Below are 18,789 nucleotides of genomic sequence, written 5' to 3' on the forward strand. Positions count from 1 at the left end.
TTCTACTATGGGGTTATTGGTGATTGGTCGAACTGGATGCGTCATTTTTGTTAACACCTTATTCAGCCAACCATGGTCTTCGTAAGTGAAAATCACTCATATAATCCATGCAAAGTGAACCAATGCTTACTGTGTAGGATATTGTGTAGAGGGTGGGTGAAGCATACACACTTTGTGGTGTCTTGAGGATGTTTTTTTTGTTTTTATACATTGTATAGTTTGCTATTTAGGCATCAACTGAATCAAAGATGTCCAATACTGAGGCAGTGTTTAAAGAGAATATATGAATATCCTTAATTTAATTGGGTGAAAAGTATAATGTTATCTGGTAAGTATGCAGTACATTTTCAAACATACATTACACATACATATACCTGTATCCTCTTGTTATTAAACTATTGTACCTTAGATAGATTTAGCCCCTCCCCATGTACCAGTTACAGGCAGTACTCCTGATGACCTATAGGGATAGAACATATCCTGACATGAAGGGTGAACAGGGGTGGAGCATTACTGTGAGGGTATGTGGAGGAAACACCTCCAGAATGAAAGTCAGTCTTATCTCTGTCATGCATGTACTAACTCATGTGTAGGCTACTAGTTGAGAGTTTAGTAGGTGTGTAAGCTTCTTCGCTGTAGCCTAGTATACATTGATACAATTTCTACTTTAATCTCTGTAAACAAATGATTGTGGTTTGAATGAATTAAACCTATGATCTTGTAAGTGGCAATACATAGGCTACATGACATACAGTACATATGTGGAATGTGTTGCTTATTGTCATGGTTGTGAACAACATTGAAAGAATGAGAGAAAACAGAGTGACACCACATAGACATCCTGCTGAAAACAACGTAGAGACACAGAGTGTGTAAAAGGCCAGCAGGCCTGTCCAAAGCTTAGAGACGGTCTTGTTTTGTGCTCACAGCAGACCGCAGTGTATTATAGATGTATTCTCATAACTCAGGACCCATAGTTGAATAAACCCTGCACAGTTTAGGGTTTAAAAAATGGTTTGTATTCTTTACATACTTTGCACATATAAATGAGCAGCAGGGGTCTGGTGTTTACGGGTCGAGAGAGAGAGAGAGAGAGAGAGAGAGAGAGAGAGAGATTTCATCCCCCAGTGTCATTTCACCTCAGCAGGTCTCACTTTACACTGAGCTGCTCCTTCCTGTCACTCACACCACAGGAAATGATGCGTACCTTCACTGGCCCCTCCTCTACCTCAGACCTCAATCAGATTCTCCTTATAAGGTGCTTCACGGAATAGGGGGCTGTGATCAGTGCAATGCCAAGACAGGAAATACTAAGTGGGGAATAACATCATGATAAAGGCAATTTTGGTTTAACTCTTTATTTGTCTTTAGAAGTGATCAGTATAATGCAATTGTCTACGCCTGGGTACTTTGCCCCTCGGGGTCACCCAATAAAAAATGACCAAATCACTAACAGACACAACAGAGATCTAAGTTAAGAGAGGCCAAAAGAGGCAACTACTCCTCTGCAGCCATTAAACAGTTGTTACTTCACTGGGTCTCAACCCCGCCCTGTGCAATTGGGTCCTGGACTTCCTGACAGGCCGCTCCCAGGTGGTGAAGGTAGGAAACAACATCTCCACTTTGCTGATCCTCAAAACTGGTCCCCACAAATGTATGTGCTCAGCCCCCTCCTGTACTCCATGTTCATCCAAGACTGCGTGGCCATGCACGCCTCCATCTCAATCATGAAGTTTGCAGATGACACAACAGTAGTGGGCTTAATTACCAACAACGACGAGATATCCTATAGGGAGGAGGTGGGGGCACTCGGAGTGTGGTGTCAGGAAAACAACCTCTCACTCAACATCAACAAAACAAAGGAGATTATCGTGGACTACATGAAACAGCAGAGGGAGCACCCCCCTATCCACAATGACGGGACAGCAGTGGAGAAGGTGAAAAGTTCCTCTGCATACACATCACGGACAAACTGAAATGGTCCACCCACACAGACAGTGTGGTGAAGAATGCGCAACAGTGCCTCTTCAACCTCAGGAAGCTGAATAAATTTGGCTTGTCACCTAAAACCCTCACAAACTTTTACAGATGCACAACTGAGAGTATCATGTCGGTCTGTATCATCGCCTGGTACGGCAACTGCACCCCAACAACCGCAGGGCAGTCCAAAGGGTGGTGCAGTCTGCACATCGCATCACCGGGGGCAAACTACCCGCCCTCCAGGACACCTACAGCACCCGATGTCACAGGAAGGCCAAAAAGATCATCAAGGACAACAACCACCCGTGCCACTGCCTGTTTACCCCGTTACCATCCAGAGGCCGAGGTCAGTCCAGGTACATCAAAGCTGGGACTGAGAGACTGAAAAACAGCTTCTATCAGACTGTTAAACAGCCATCACTAACACAGCGAGGCTGCTGCCTACATACAGACTTGAAATCATTGACCTCTTTAATAAATGGATCACTAGTCACTTGCATTACTCATCTCATTGTATTTAATACAATCTATTGCATTTTCTCTATGCCGCTCGGTCATCACTCATCCGTATATTTATATGTACAGTATATATTCTTATTCCATCCCTTTACTTAGATGTGTGTGTATTAGGTACAGTAGTTGTTGTGAAAGTGTTAGATTACTTGTTAGATATTGCTGCACTGTCAAAGCTAGAAGCACAAGCATTTCGCTACACTTGCAATAACATCAGCTGACCATATGTATGTGGCCAATGAAATTGGATTTGATTTGATGTGATTTGATTTATAACTCCTCATCTCTAACCACACCCTGTACCACTGAGCTGTGTGGCCTAACTACTTTGCAGAAGGCTACAGTAGGCCTAAGGTACAACTAACAAAGTAACACTACAGAGATTAATTGATTTACATTTCAATAGATTTAACTTAACTACACAGATACAATACAGCAAGATTTAAACATGTATTCTAAGATATGGCAAATCAATGTATTCAAAGATATGGACAACTTATTGTCCTCCTCTTCCATCCTCTTCCACTTTATCATCTTGTAGCAGCATACACTACATGGGGGTCCAGCTCCTTCTCTCTTCTCTTCTCCATCATCCTCTTCTTGGATGTGAAATTCAGGGCGGCATAATTCAATGCATCTGGATCGTGGTTTTGTAGATTTGCAAACACCATGACATAACCAACATATGTTATTTCCACGATTTTTGAACTGCTAATATTTCAGTATTTAATCATGCAGTATTTACCTGATCATTGTGTGATTGCCTTTGAGAATCAGGTCCTAAATATGATATAAAAGAGAGACGAGAGAACGGTCCAATGGATCATTCCATTCTAGTGTACACACTGACTCTGATCATCAGTGTACAGTTTGTCATGGGAAAAACATCCACATTTGAAGTGTAGTTCACAGGTCCCATATTATCATGAAATGGGTTCCTACCTGTATTGTGTCTGTTTGCGTCTCGTCTGATCTTGAGGACCAGGATGAGATTGACTATCAGTAGAACAGCAGTCACAACACCCAGGATCACAACCAGGGGAAGGAGGTACATGGTTCCATCATCTTCCTCTCCTACTAGACAGATAGTTCCATTACAGTGTCCTATTAGATGACATTTTATTAAATCACTTGGTGATCCTTTAATGACAGACTAAAAAAATGTTGCGTTATTGTTTCTTAATTATTCTTTTTTTTTTTAAATCTACATGAGAAAGAAAGATAAACTCACTCTCTTTAGATGACTCTGGTATTTCCTCACCTCCATTGTGCCCTATAACATTGAGATGAGTAAAAAATAAATAAATATTTTTTTCTCAAAAATATATTTAAAAAAGATGTCCACCAACGGTTTGCCTTTGTTTCATGATAACTCCTGACAAGGCTCTATAAACATGTTCAAATGTAACAAAAGACAGATAAAAAGCTGAACACTTAACCTGAATTCTTTAGAACTGTTGCATTGACAAAGAGCACGTGACTATGTGGATACAATCCACAGAAACACAGGCCACAATCAGTTATTTCAAATTCAGTAATTTTGAGAAAGAAAGTGGTCTTGTTGGTACTGTTGCTGAACATTTCAAAATGGCTCCTTTGAAACCATTGTGGAGATCAGGTGTTGAATTAATGCCATACATAGACGAGATACACACAGGCTCTGATCCGTTGACTTGCTTGAACCATGCTGTGTGTCCCACAACCGTTGTAACATTGGAACACTGCAAGGTGATGGTATCCCCAGTACGGACCTCCATAGTCTGATACTGAGAAACCAAAACAGAGACCAAACCTGAAACACAAAGCACAAAGTCCTACATTAATGATTAGAATCATTGATATCACATTTACATGTTAGAAATCAGGAAGAAGTGATGCACTGAACATTCTGGTTATACTTGATGGATGCAGTCAATCTTACTCTGTCTAAATTATAGATTTAACAGTAGCTTGCTTACTCATTCAGGGTGCAGTAGAGCTGGTAGGAAGGTTCTCACCATTCTGTTTGTAAATCTATTCTGCTCTGTCTGGTTGTGAGTCAGAGAACACCTCGTTATTCACGCTGAGATCACAGTGAGATCAAAAGGGATTTCATTGGTAGAGGGCGTGGTAGTTAGTATTGGACCATGATGTCTATTTGCAGAAAGCAAAATTGACACGGATGTTTTCTGTGGATTGTAAAAACAGAAATGTATCATATTTTTGTTGAATCAAAATGGAAATAGGTGTTTGGGTTCGGTGGGGTTCATATAGGTCAGTGTTTCAGAAAAAAACTGAAATAAAATGTACTAAATCGCTCTTGGCTCATAGAACTGGGGTTACGACAGTAACCTTCTGTAGCCACGAGTTGCTGTTGTAATAAACAGAGTGGTTTCTGTTTTCTTCTTACAAATGTGTGATAAACTATTATGACCCTATCCCTGAAAGATCTTCTGTTTCCCTCTACAATGCCCACAAGCACCAATGACTCATTAGAACAGAGTGGACAAGACCAGGCACGAAATAAGATTGGGGGGAAAAAACATCATCAACGCCGACATTCTTTTCTTTATTTCCCGATGATCTTCTGAACTTCCCAATACATTTCTGATGCATTTCAGTCACTTCAAACCTTACTTCCTTCAGATTGAAATACTGTCAAAAATACTGTCAACAATTAAAAAATAAACATTGCCAGTTGATTGCATCACTTTTTTTTACATGATGGGTCTCGTAAGATGTTGGATATCAAAATGAGGTCGTAGGCCAAAAAGGTTTGGGAACAGCTGACATAGGTGTTTCAGTTGGGTGGGGTTCCTAGAGGACCGCAAGGCTTCACCCTACAGATGGATTATACATGTTCAAATGAACTATTCACCAGCCTTAACCTTTAACCCCAGGCCTAGCCTAACTCTAACCTAGCTGTAACCCTAGCCTAATCCTAACCTTAAATTTTTTTTATTTTTCCTTTATTTAACCAGGCAAGTCAGTTAAGAACAAATTCTTATTTTCAATGACGGCCTGGGAACAGTGGGTTAACTGCCTGTTCAGGGGCAGAACGACAGATTTGTACCTTGTCAGCTCGGGGGTTTGAACTCGCAACCTTCCGGTTACTAGTCCAACGCTCTAACCACTAGGCTACCCTGCCATGACTGAAGCTACAGCTACAAAGGTAGACAGGTCTCTTCAGGTGTTTTTGCGAGAAGGTAGCTGTAGTCCAGTATGATGACTGGAGAATGGCTGTTTGGGTGTGTGGAAAGGAAAGTAGTGGGCATGTGGAAAGGAGTTGGTGTGTTGAAAGTTATCTGCTATAGATTAGACTGTTTTGATTGAGCTATGGGTTTTTTTTCTTCAGTTTCTTACCACGTAACTACAATACATTGAGCTACCGTGAGAGTTTGGAAGTCTGTTTTGAAACCAGAACATGACTCTGAGTCATATTTCACTGTTAGTTTTACACATATCCATTTTCATCATCATTGATGATGTTCCTTTTACCCCAGTCTGAGTTAGTGCCTGGTCTTGTCCAGTCTGTTCTGACATCTGGGAATTTTAGAGGGAAACAGAAGATGCATATGTGTTCCTGAGAGTATTATCCTTCAGTGATGGGGTCATAATATTTTGTACTTTAAAGCATTCCAAATATAGAGCAACATTTGTAGGAAGAAAACTGAAACCACTCTATTTATTACATCCGCATCTAGCATTTGAGTTTGTAAAAGATCCGCCCCTGTTTACATTTTAGCCTAAAATGACATACCCAAATCTAACTGCCTGCAGAGTCAAGGTAGAAGACATTATCAGTTATCTTCCAGTAAATATCTACTAAAACACAGGAGAAATGGACTAGGCAGTCTAGATATGCACATACAGTACAGTACTTAGTGAGATGCAGAATCACACAGAAATCAGAACCATGGACAGCCACATCATATTTAGCTTACGTTGATTGGACTAAATCGTTTTTGGTATATTTGAGTTGTCACGGTATTAGACTAAGCAGAGGTGATCAAATCTACTCAAATCAAAGTTTATTTGTCACGTGCGCCGAATGCTTACTTACAGGCTCTAACCAATAGTGCAATAAATGTATTAGGTGAACAATAGGTTAGTCAAGAAATAAAACAACAGTAAAAAGACAGGCTATATACAGTAGCGAGGCCATAAAAGTAGCGAGGCTACATACAGACACCGGTTAGTTAGGCTGATTGAGGTAGTATGTACATATAGATATGGTTAAAGTGACTATGCATATATGATGAACAGAGGGTAGCAGTAGCATAAAAGAGGGGTTAGCGGGTGGTGTGTGGCGGGACACAATGCAGATATCCCAGTTAGCCAATGTGCGGGAGCACTGGTTGCTCGGCCCAATTGAAGTAGTATGTACATGAATGTATAGTTAAAGTGACTAGGCATATATGATAAACAGAGAGTAGCATCAGCGTAAAAGAGGGGTGGGGTGGGGGGTGGGGGGGGGCACAATGCAAATAGTCCGGGTAGCCATTTGATTACCTGTTCAGGAGTCTTATGGCTTGGGGGTGAAATGTTGAAGTTGAAATGGTGCTGGAATAGTGGAGGCAGTTCCTGTTTTCATTGCGACTTGCGGTAACTCTCCGTGGTTCTAAATCAATAGTTGTTTAGTGGTCCGAAAATGTGAATTTATACTGCCAATGTGTCCCCCTATTGTCTCGGCCGTTAGGCTTGTGTATCACGGTCTCAAGGCATATGAATTTACAGGTTATAGAGAAAACAATGCAATTATCACAACACATAGGTTGTAATATGGCTTGGCTTCCCCAGTGTTTTTACCCATGCACCACTACTGCCTATTAGGTGTGTAAACCGACACTTCACTTCTTATAAAGCAAAGTGTATCTATGTGCGGTATGTGGAGTCAGAGAGATTCTCATGTTCTCTCCTGAAAAAAATGTATTTGTATCTCAACGAGACTAGACATAATTAAATGAAGGTTAAATAAAAAATGCACCTCTTCTGTGATAAGAAATAGATGTGTGTTGGTGTTCCTCCATTTCTAATGTTGTGATGGAGCCTGACACATATTCAGCTAAACTGCTATTCCTTTAATAATTTTGTATATTTGTATATGTGGTGGCAGAGATGTTCAGTAGACAGAGAATAGAGATGAACGGAGTGTATAAATGAATGATTTATTATGTTAAAAACCCACAGTCGTACAGCAAAAATGGGATTCTCTATCAGATGATTTCGTGCAAACTGTCAAAAGTTATGGCTATTTAAGGCTGGACAGGATCATTATGGAAATCTAACAAAGACAGTGTTAAAGTTTTCTTTGTTGACTTGTAAATAACTAAGTCATTTATGTTACTAAATAATAAAATGTTGCTTCTTGTAGTCTTTGTGACAGTGGTGATATTTCACTGCTGCTGAAGGTATCTGACATCTGAGTACACTGCATCCTCTCTGCTGGTCTTCTCTCTTGCTCTTCTAGAAGAGGACTTCTTCATGGGGGTGAAACTGACAGCTGCATAGTTCAACATGTCACTGTCTTGATTCTGAGGGGGGTGGAGCCATGAGAAAATACATTATGATGACAGCATGTTCTACTATATAGTGTTTCTATTCTCCTGTGGAAGAAAACACTCTACAAAATACATGACTGTTCAGACTGTACACCCACTACAATGACCTGACAGTCAGTGGAACAGTGACAGACAGAAGTTTAATGATCGCGAACATAAGTAGGCTATATCTAGTACAGTGACCTATTACTTCCAAGAAAGCTTATGTTACGCGGAGTGGAACAGGGGAAACCAAGAGCAGACTCAGATGAGGAGACCGGGATGAAGTAACCAAGGCATTTATTGAAACACAGGGGGAGATGGAGTGCAGGTCAGGGGAAACTCAGTCAGGTTCTGAAACCAGGTGCGGCGGCTGAGGCTGGAGTGAGAGGGGTTGAGACAGGGTAAGCAGGTCTGGGGTGGAATTCAAGGGAGTAGTAGAGTGGGAAATCCAGGACAAAGAAGCAGGATAACGAGATGTGGGACAGGAGAAAGGGACCAGAGTCAGAGCGGGCAGAATGAGCAGAGATTACAATCTGGCAGAGTGGAAGTGGCAGGGCTGCGTATTTGTAGAGGTCTTGATTATGGAACAGGTTGCAGCTGGTGGGGATCTGTTCTGACTCCAGCATACCTGTCTACGCCAACACAATCACACACACACACACACACAGAGAGAGAGAGAGAGAGAGAGAGAGAGAGAGAGAGAGAGAGAGAGAGTACTGGGGGAGTGGCGGTAGGTCAAGGAGACACAGGATGAGCAGTAGAGGGCGTTGCAGGAGCAGATGTGACAGCTTAGTAACATAAAAAGCACAAATAAGCTGAAGACTAGCTGTAAAGAAAGTTAAATGGCAGTTTCTTGAAAATACATAAAATATACTATATTTATAAATGTTGTAAAATTTACCTGATTGCCCTGGGACATTGGGACACCTGCCCTCCCTTCAAAGAGATTGAAATAGAGGAAGCTTTTATAAGCTATTATTTTATATGACAATCTATCTCTTTTAAACTCATGTAGTTAATTAACAGTGCTTATACGTTGGCATTTAACTAATATTTACAGAATGTACATTGCATAGATATGCATGAAACTTTAGATACATCACCTATAACATTATATACATTGGATACATTAGATATAACGTAATACCTCTGCTATCTCTATTCAGAGTCTTGCACAGCGCCCAGACAAGTAGAAGGGTCACTATCCCCAGAACGATGTTGGAGACGACCAAGGCCAGAACAGTAGGAGTCAGATGAAATGGAGGATGATGCTCTGGAACTGTGGAAAGGGTATCAGTGAATTCATATTGTATTAATGAGCGCTTAGGAAGATCATCAAACTGTAAAGTATGGCATCAAAAGCTGATGGTGATATTGTATAGCTTGTTGAGACAAATGTATGGGATCATTTGGAGGTAGGCTGTTTGCACGAATGTACTGTATTGTTGGGGATATTTACAGATTAAATTAGATTTACCTTGAATGTCCAGCTTGGTCCCGTTCCCAAACAGTATCTCCCCACATGAGGCCACAGCACAGTAGTAAGTTCCAGCATCAGAGAGGCTGAGGTTCCTCTTGGGGAGGTTGTAGACACAGCTCTGTGTAGGAGACCCAGTCTCAGGGCTCTTCCCACACTGATCATTCCTGTCTACATGCGAGTAAAGGATACCTGGAAGGGATTCTCCTGAGCCATGTCTGAACCAATAGACCCTGTGGTCTCCTACATAGGTCTCAGTGTGTATTGTACAGTTCAGTGTCACAGAGTCTCCTGGCTGGACTGACTCAGACACAGGCTGCTGGAGCACAGTCATGTTTCTGGACCCTGATCCTGACAAGAAGTTCAATAAACCCATTGAATCTCTAGAATATTACTGTAGACATTTTCCAATTCAACATCTCATCTGAATAAGATAATACCTCATATTTATACTGCATATATGTCAATTAAGTTATACAAAAATGTACCTTTTACTATGAGAATGGCTCCTTCTCCGAACTCCATCTTGCTTCCATAAGCGCTTCCACAGTAGTATGTGCCTGAATCAGAGAGCTGCATGTCTGAGATCTTTAGGTGATTCTTTTCTTGGCCGTTTTCCACTGAGAATCGAGGGTTATCCTTAAACTCATGGTAAAAGGTTGCGTTCCTGTCAAACTTATAGACAGTTGAGAAGAGTTGAAGTTTATCTCCCAAGGGTTGCTTGTACCAGGAGAAATACATGTCCATGTGGTCTTTATAGAAGCAGTGCACAATCACTGTGTCTCCAACGTTGGCTGATGTGAAACCACTGTCCTGAAGTATAGATGAGGACCCAGTACCAGTTACCACATCTATTAAGGAACATGAACAATATAGTATATTTGCTGTTACATACCCCAAACACAACGTAGAATATTATAATTGTCTGTAAAGTATTACATGCGATATCTCATCCAAATCAAGGGCGGACATCTCAAATGCAGAGAAATATAAAAGTTGGACTTACCCATCTCTACAAGAAGTGGAAATATCAGACACAGTGTGAACCTTTTTGCAGTTGTCATCCTCCTCACAACTTGTCTTGAGTGGAAAAAGTCCACCAATGTAGACAGCACTTGAACAATGGAGTTACAGGTGATTGGTCGAACTGGACCCATCATTTTTGTTGACGCCTTATTCCGTTACGACAATCTTCTTCACATTGTACAGAGTCACAGAGTCTCCTGGCTGGACTGAATCAGACACAGAAAGATTTTATTATAGGTATATTCTTATCCTTATATATACAGGACAAATTTAGGTATAATCATTCAAGTTTGGAATCCCTTATTCTTTATCACTACAGATACTGTTGTCTACGTCAAGAGTCTGATAGTTGTGAACTTCACCTCACTTAAAAATATCTATGGAAAACAATCTCTAATTCAGGACATTCAGTTGGACTGAAATCTGTGAAAAAACACTAAGGTATTTATTTGGTAATTTCACCTAGAGCTGTAGTTCTTAGTCAAACACAACACAGTTTTAACAATGAAGAAAACAATCATGGGAAGGGATTCTATCCCTCCTCAATAAGGGATTCTATTCCTTCCCATGATTTTGTTATTGAGGAGGCAGATTCCTCTAGGCCTATAGGTGATGATAATACTTCACAGTTAAAACGGTGTTGTGTTTGACTAAGAACTACAGATCTAGGTGAAATTATTGAATAAATACCTTATTGTGTTTTTTCACAGATTTCAGTCAGCTATGTTTAGGTTAGCTACCTCATCAAAAGAGTTGGTTTATTGTTGTTAAATGGTCAAATTGAAGAGCAAGTAGTATAGCCTACAGTATCGGAGAGCTAAGAGTTCTGAGACATCCGGCTGAAAACCACAGAGAGAGAGAGAGAGAGAGAGAGAGAGAGAGAGCGAGAGAGAGAGAGTAGAGGGTCCTGTGTACAAAACTAGTAGGCTCTAACAAAGCGCAGATACATCCTCATCTTGTGTTCATCACAGACTGAAGACAATGTAAATAGGTTGCTGTGTGTTCGAGGGCATGTTAGTGGCACGAGAAGAGATTAAAAAACGGTTTAACACTACAAATTAAAGCAGCAATATGTAACTTTTTGGGCGACCTGACCAAATTCCCATAGAAATGTGAGTTATAGATCTTTCCTTCTCATTGAAAGCAAGTCTAAGAAGCAGTAGATCTATTCTAGGCGCTCTAGTTCTAAGCTTCCTGTTCTTAAGTTTAGTTTTTGCATCTTTTACTTTCAGTTTTGTACACTAGTTTATAACAGCTGAAAATACAATATTATTGCTTATTGAAAAGATATTTCACAGCGGTTTAGATGGTACAATGATTCTTTACACATTGGTTGTTTTGTCACATAAACTGAAATTAGGTGTACTATTGGAATTCTAGCAACCAGGAAATGGCATAGCGATTTCTGCATATTGCACCTTTAAAGATCCTGAGTTTGGCCTAAATCAATACATTCAACTTCCTTTGTCTTGACTGCTGTTAAATGCTTTATTCATCTTACCACAAGCAAGTCCATTTAAAATGAGTTTGGCAGAGAAGCAATGCACTTAATTCAAGTAGCTACAGTAATTATATGTTACAGTAATACAGATAATAATGTTAATAGAGTGGGAGTTGATAAAAAGAGAATTCATTGGACTGTTTCATTTATCCAGTTCTACTGTCTGATCCCAGCATACACCACTGTCTCCATGTGACCTCTCTGTCTTCTAGACCTGTTCTTCTTGTTGCTCAGATTCAGAGCTACGTAATGGAGACTGTCTCCATCTGGGTCCTGTGAGAAACAATTATAAAAGTGGGAGGGGGAAATAATAACATGTGTTATTATTTAACATAAACATTTCCATACATATTTCTATGGTAATACAAAATGTAAGGAATTCTACTTACCCCTGCATCTGTAGAAGAGACTGCTGGACATGGTGTCAGAGAGACGGATCCTGAAAAGAAACACCTCAAAGATAAAGATGCAACTCCTTCTTCCCATGCAGATACATCTGTAGACGGTAATGTTAAAGAAGAGCAACTTCTAAAAGGTTGTCACTTACCTCTGCACTGCAGACACTTTCTCTGATTCATCTTGTACATGATGCAAGCAAGGACAATGATCAGGATTAACAAGAAAGTCAATCCTACACCCAGGCAGTATACCAAGATAAGAGCGTCTGCCCTTTGGCCTGTGGGCATTCAAACATTGATAAAGGACCTTCAGAACAGCAAGGCAATGTATATTCCACACAGTAGAGCAGTAAAATATAATTAAGATACAAGCCGTATCATCTACCTTGAATGTCCAGCTTGGTCCCATTCCCAAACAGTATCTCCCCACATGAGGCCACAGCACAGTAGTAAGTCCCAGCATCAGAGAGGCTGAGGTTCCTCTTGGGGAGGTTGTAGACACATCTCTGTGTAGGAGCCTCAGGGCTCTTCTCACACTGATCACTCCTGTCTCCATGGGTGTAAATGATTCCTGGAAGGGATTCTCCTGAGCCATGTCTGAATAGACACTGTGTTCTCCTACACAGGTCTGAGTGGGTATTGTACAGTTCAGAGTCACAGAATCTCCTGGCTGGACTGTCTCAAACACAGGCTGCTGGAGCACAGACATTTTTCTGTACCCTGAACCTGACAAGAATGTTAATAAGTCAGTACAACTGTCCCCAATGTTGTGTCCCAAGTTAACATTGTTTAAATCATACACAGTCATATCTGATCATGCAAATACAGCATAATTAAGCCATTGTATCCAAAACATAATGTGGAAAAATCCCTTAACATTATAAGTTCAGAAAATTAGTTACTATTTATTTTGTTTGTAAATTCAGATGTTGTACCTTTCACAGTGAGAATGACTCCTGCTCCAAACTCCACCTGGTTGGCATACGAGTTCCCACAGTAATATGTGGCTGAATCAGAGAGTTGCATGTCTGAGATCTTTAGGTGATTCATTCCTTCACCGCTTTGCACTGAGAAGCGAGTGTTACCCTTAAATTCATGGTAAAATGTTGCATTCTTGTTATACTTGTAAAAGGTTGATAAGAGTTGTGGATTGTCACCCATTTTTTGCTTGTACCACATAAAGTACAGTGCCAGGTTGCCTTTATAGAAGCAGTGCAAAGTCACAGTCTCTCCAACATTGGCTGTAACAAGATGAATATCCGAGGATTGTCCAGCAGCTAAAATACACACAGAAACATGATCCATTACTTACACAAGTCCTTTATATACCAAAAAAAATAATTGATGAATTGCATCAATTAAGTACCTGAGTCTACATCCCTTAAGCAGAGAAATATCAAAGTTGGACTTACCCATCTCTACAAGAAGTGCCAGTATCAGACACAGTGCATGCAGATTCACTCACACCTGCCTGCTGCCATTCCTGAGCAAGCTCTGTACTGGTGGTGCCCCGATCCCGCAGCTGAATCAACTTTAGGAGACGGTCCTGGCGCTTGCTGGACTTTCTTGGGCGCCTTCTTCACAACAATTGAACCGCTCTCCTTGAAGTTCTTGATGATCCGATAAATGGTTTGATTTAGGTGCAATCTTACTGGTAGCAAGATCCTTGCCTGTGAAGCCCTTTTGTGCAAAGCAATTGATTCCAAGCTTCCAGTCTGTTATTCGATCTCAATCAGCATGACAGAGTGGTCTCCAGCCTCGTCTTCGTCAACATCTGTGTTAACGAGAGAATCACTGAAATGATGTAAGCTGGTCCTTTTGTGTCAGGGCTGAAATGCAGTGGAAATGTTTTTGGGGATTCAGTTCATTTGCATGGCAAAGAGGGACTTTGCAATTAATTGCAATTCATCTGATCACTCTTCATAACATTCTGGAGTATATGCAAATTGCCATCATACAAACTGAGGCAGCAGACTTGGTGAAAATTAATATTTGTGTCATTCTCAAAACTTTTGGCCACAACTGTACAGTGAACAGGGGTGAAGCATTACTGTGAGAGTATGTGGAGGAAACACCTACAGAATTAAAGTCAGTGTTATCCCTGTCATTCATGTGCTAACTCAAATGTAGGCTACTAGTTGAGTGTTTCGTAGGGGTGTACCTCATGGGTAGGCCTCTTCACTGTAGCCTAGTATACATTGATACAATTTCTACTTTAAACTCTGTAAACAAATTATTGTAGTTTGAATGAATTAAACCTATGCTCTTGTAAGTGACAAGATATAGGCTACATGACATACAGTATACAGTATATCTAAGTGGACTGTGTTGCTTATTGTCATGGTTGTGAACAACACTGAAAGAATGAGAGAAAACAGAGTGACACCACATAGACATCCTGCTGAAAACCACATAGAGGCCCTGGACTGTGTAAAAGGCCAGCAGGCCTGTCCAAAGCGTAGAGACCGACTTGTTTTGTGTTCACAGCAGACCACAGAGTGCAGGTACCTGTGAACATCTCGCTGTGTGGGTGCATGCATGGGGGGGTTTAGCATTTATCAGTAGGTTGGGTAAGCAGAAGCCCTCTGCACACGTTCATACAGACATACTTTATGTACAGAACACAAGAGAAGGAACAAGTCTATTTCAGTCAGTATCAGTTGTTTAATGGACATTTATTGATGCTAAAAGTAGCAACATATGCAGGGATTTCAGAAGAGCAATTTAGTCTACTGACATACACTACCAGTCAAAGGTTTGCACACACGCACTCATTCAAGGGTTTTTCTTTATTTTACTATTTTCTACATTGTAGAATAATAGTGAACACATAAAACATTGGAATAACACATATGGAATCATATAGTAACCAAAATAGTTTAGATTCTTCAAAGTAGCCACCCTTTGCCTTGATGACAGCTTTGCACACTATTGGCATACTCTCAACCAGCTTCACCTGGAATGATATTCCAATTGTCTTGAAGGAGTTCCCACATATGTTGAGCACTTGTTGGCTGCTTTTCCTTCGCTCTGCAGTTCTTATGAATGTCCAGCTTGGTCCTGTTCCCAAACAGTATCTCCCCACAGCACAGTAGTAAGTCCCAGCATCAGATCCTCTTGGGGAAGTTGTAGACACAGCTCTGTGTAGGAGACCCAGCCTCAGAGATCTTCTCACACTGATTACTCCTGTCTCCATGGGTGTAAATGATTCCTGAGCAGGATTCTCCTGAGCCATGTCTGAACCAATAGACACTGTGTTCTCCTACACCGGTCTCAGTGTGTATTGTACAGTTCAGAGTCACAGAGTCTCCTGGCTGCTGTACAATAGACATACTCTTGGACTCTAAATCTGAAAAGAGTGACATATTAATATCATGGTCTATAAATTGTATTGTCCTGCTAGATTTATTACAATTACCATACACAATTTATAATGTGTATTTAGAATATCATGGATGAAAAATTAATATCCAAAATATAGAACTAAGTTAGGTTACCTTTGACTTTGTCCATTTAAATAGCAGCAGAGTAGTATGTAGCTGAGTCCCCTAACAGACTTTTCTAGTTAAATAAAGGTTAAATAAAAATAAATAAACTGTGTCTTGGATATGGTCAGGTTAAAGCTGTCAACCCCTCTCTTCACACTCAGACGTTTAGTCCCAGTGAAGTCCTTGGTAAAGTTATATAACTTTCCCATTTGTTTGAGAATTAGAAACATCATCAACAGTGACACCATCTTTGAATATCCCATCTTGAGTGGAGAAAGTCGACCCATGTATACGACACTTCAAAAAAGGGCTAGTGGGTGATTGGTTGAACAGGACCCAATCTTCTTTGTTGACGCCTCATTCAGACAACCATGGTCTTGTGGTCTATTGCACCATACAGAGTCACACAGTCTACTGGCTGGACTCACTGAGACACAGGAAGCTGTAGAATGCAAGTAACTGTCTTGAAGGTTTTACTTGTTTGGTGTGTGCTAGCAGAATCAGAATTAGTTAGGTAACATAGATAAATAAGATGTTTTATCGTCTGACCCCGTCTGACCCCTTCTGTCTCAGCCTCCAGTATTTATGCTGCAGTAGTGTATGTGTCGGGGGGCTAGGGTCAGTTTGTTATATCTGGAGTACTTCTCCTGTCCTATTCGGTGTCCTGTGTGAATTTAAGTGTGCTCTCTCTAATTCTCTCTTTCTCTCTTTCTTTCTCTCTCTCAGAGGACCTGAGCCCTAGGACCATGCCTCAGGACTACCTGACATGATGACTCCTTGCTGTCCCCAGTCCACCTGGCCGTGCTGCTGCTCCAGTTTCAACTGTTCTGCCTTATTATTATTGGACCATGCTGGTCATTTATGAACATTTGAACATCTTGGCCATGTTCTGTTATAATCTCCACCCGGCACCGCCAGAAGAGGACTGGCCACCCCACATAGCCTGGTTCCTCTCTAGGTTTCTTCCTAGGTTTTGGCCTTTCTAGGGAGTTTTTCCTAGCCACCGTGCTTCTACACCTGCATTGCTTGCTGTTTGGGGTTTTAGGCTGGGTTTCTGTACAGCACTTTGAGATATCAGCTGATGTACGAAGGGCTATATAAATTGATTTGATTTATCTTATTTATTGTCATTAGAATGTCTTCTTTTTGAATAATACTGTTGGCAGTTTGCAGTTATCCATTCTCTGCTAGGGCTCAGTTACTTGGGGCCCAGAGAGGGGAGAGGTCAGGTTTGTCTTATCTGTGAATGTGTCTGTAACTATTCCTAAACCATGTGAAGGGATGGCGTGATTAATGGGGAACCAGTTAGTTGGCTCCACAATGTCTGTGTGCCAGCTTGTCCAGGAGAGGTTGTATTTAAGATGGGAGTATCTATAATTGACAATTGATATATGCCATTTGATGAGGTAATGTATTGGTCCTAAGTGGTACCAAGAACGAGATAGGAACTTCCTTTAGGAGACCATGTGAGTTGAGATGGGTGTGTCTTGGCTATAAATGATACTAAGAACTGTTTTGCAAGCACTCTCATGGAATTTATAGACACTGAATTGATCTGAGAATCACAGGGCTATGGTGAAGCTCATGTATAATTAAAGATGGGACTTTATAATATACTCTGACTTGTGTGTGGTTTGCTCTCTCGTGATTTGGTAATACAGGAAATTTCCACGAGATTTGGCGATGAGGAAGGGATGTGAATCTTCACTCGGTGACCGTTCCTGACGATCTAGGTAAATAAATCGTGCACGAGGGATCCCTCAAACTTGGGATCTTCGGGAAACCACACTTCGGGAACGAAGCAGATGGACCAACCTTTGATCTGAGAGGAAGCGAGCTGAGTGGATACCACATCTCATACTGAGTTTTTTTCCAAGAAAGAGGTGAGCGAACCACACACACTTGAAGTCGAGTTTACGTATACTCTGAGTGTGAATTCCTTTGTAAGGAGGACACCTTGGAGGCGTAAACAGGGCAGAGTCAGACCAGAGTAATCTGAGAGTTTGTGGACTCAAAGATACTCTGCCACTGTCCGGTTGCGGTGACCAAGAGCTGTCCTTACACTGAATTGATCACAGTGGGGATTGGTGCGGTCTGTGGGGGTGAGGGGCCAGGGTGACTGTGTGTTCTGTGTGAAACATGATACTTAGTGAACCCCTATTGGAAGAAGGAACTCATTCTGTGTGTCTGTGTGGCTGTCTAAGTGACCCTCAGAAGTGGTGAATTCCAATTATTTTAAATGTGCTAGCCTGCTACTCTGTGTGAGTGTTTTGTTATGGGATCGCTAGGTAATATTTGTAGGAGCGTTCTGTGTGAGCGGGGTAGGTTGACTCTGTGTGGGTAACCTTTCAAGTACTGTATGTTCTGTGTGAACGTCTGACCAGTTCTGTGTGAACATCTGACCAATCCTGTGTGGTTGATCCTTAAAGTTCTGTGTGAGCACCTAAGATTTTCTTACGTTTTATATGGATTCTGTGAATATTTGAAATTATGATAAATTGTATGTATGTATAATCAATTACTAGAGATTTGATAAAGTAATGCTGAGAATATAATTAGATACAATTTACACCACCCATTCGTAGACGTACATAGGTTTTGAGTTGGTATCTTTAATGGATAATTTGATAAAGATGAGGGTTTAAGCACTATTAAACTAGTCTGAAAATGTTGTTAAGGTCTGAAAATGTTATATTTTTTCTTCCCAGTATAAGAGAAGTTGCGGGATTTATTGAATGAACTGTTTTCCATAAAGTTAGAGAGAATTAGAGGGAATCTCAACGTATTTTATAATGTCATACAAAGCCTAAGGTTTTCCATCAAACTAATTATCATTGTGTGATGTAGTAAAGTAATTGAAATACGTTGCATAAGTAAACATAAT

The 18,789-nt window shown here is 40.8% G+C and overlaps 1 protein-coding gene and 1 pseudogene across 1 annotated transcript; both read right to left on the bottom strand.

The window, feature by feature from the left end:
* Positions 1-7,621: 7,621 nt before the first annotated feature.
* On the bottom strand, positions 7,622-10,715 carry LOC149973240 (uncharacterized). The gene is made up of 6 exons (XM_090213281.1): positions 10,499-10,715; positions 9,981-10,343; positions 9,493-9,843; positions 9,163-9,294; positions 8,917-8,951; positions 7,622-8,006 (listed from the first exon to the last, which is right to left on the bottom strand). Exons 1-6 carry the CDS (start codon positions 10,650-10,652, stop codon positions 7,869-7,871), a joined length of 1,173 nt encoding a protein of 390 aa, XP_090069407.1. The 5' UTR covers positions 10,653-10,715; the 3' UTR covers positions 7,622-7,868.
* A 1,340-nt stretch (positions 10,716-12,055) lies between these two features.
* LOC110500865 (uncharacterized) lies at positions 12,056-13,860 on the bottom strand (annotated as a pseudogene).
* Positions 13,861-18,789: the final 4,929 nt, after the last annotated feature.

The sequence above is a fragment of the Oncorhynchus mykiss genome, chromosome 21, assembly GCF_057628025.1.
Source record: "Oncorhynchus mykiss isolate SJ-2025 chromosome 21, ASM5762802v1, whole genome shotgun sequence".
Lineage (NCBI taxonomy): Eukaryota > Metazoa > Chordata > Actinopteri > Salmoniformes > Salmonidae > Oncorhynchus > Oncorhynchus mykiss.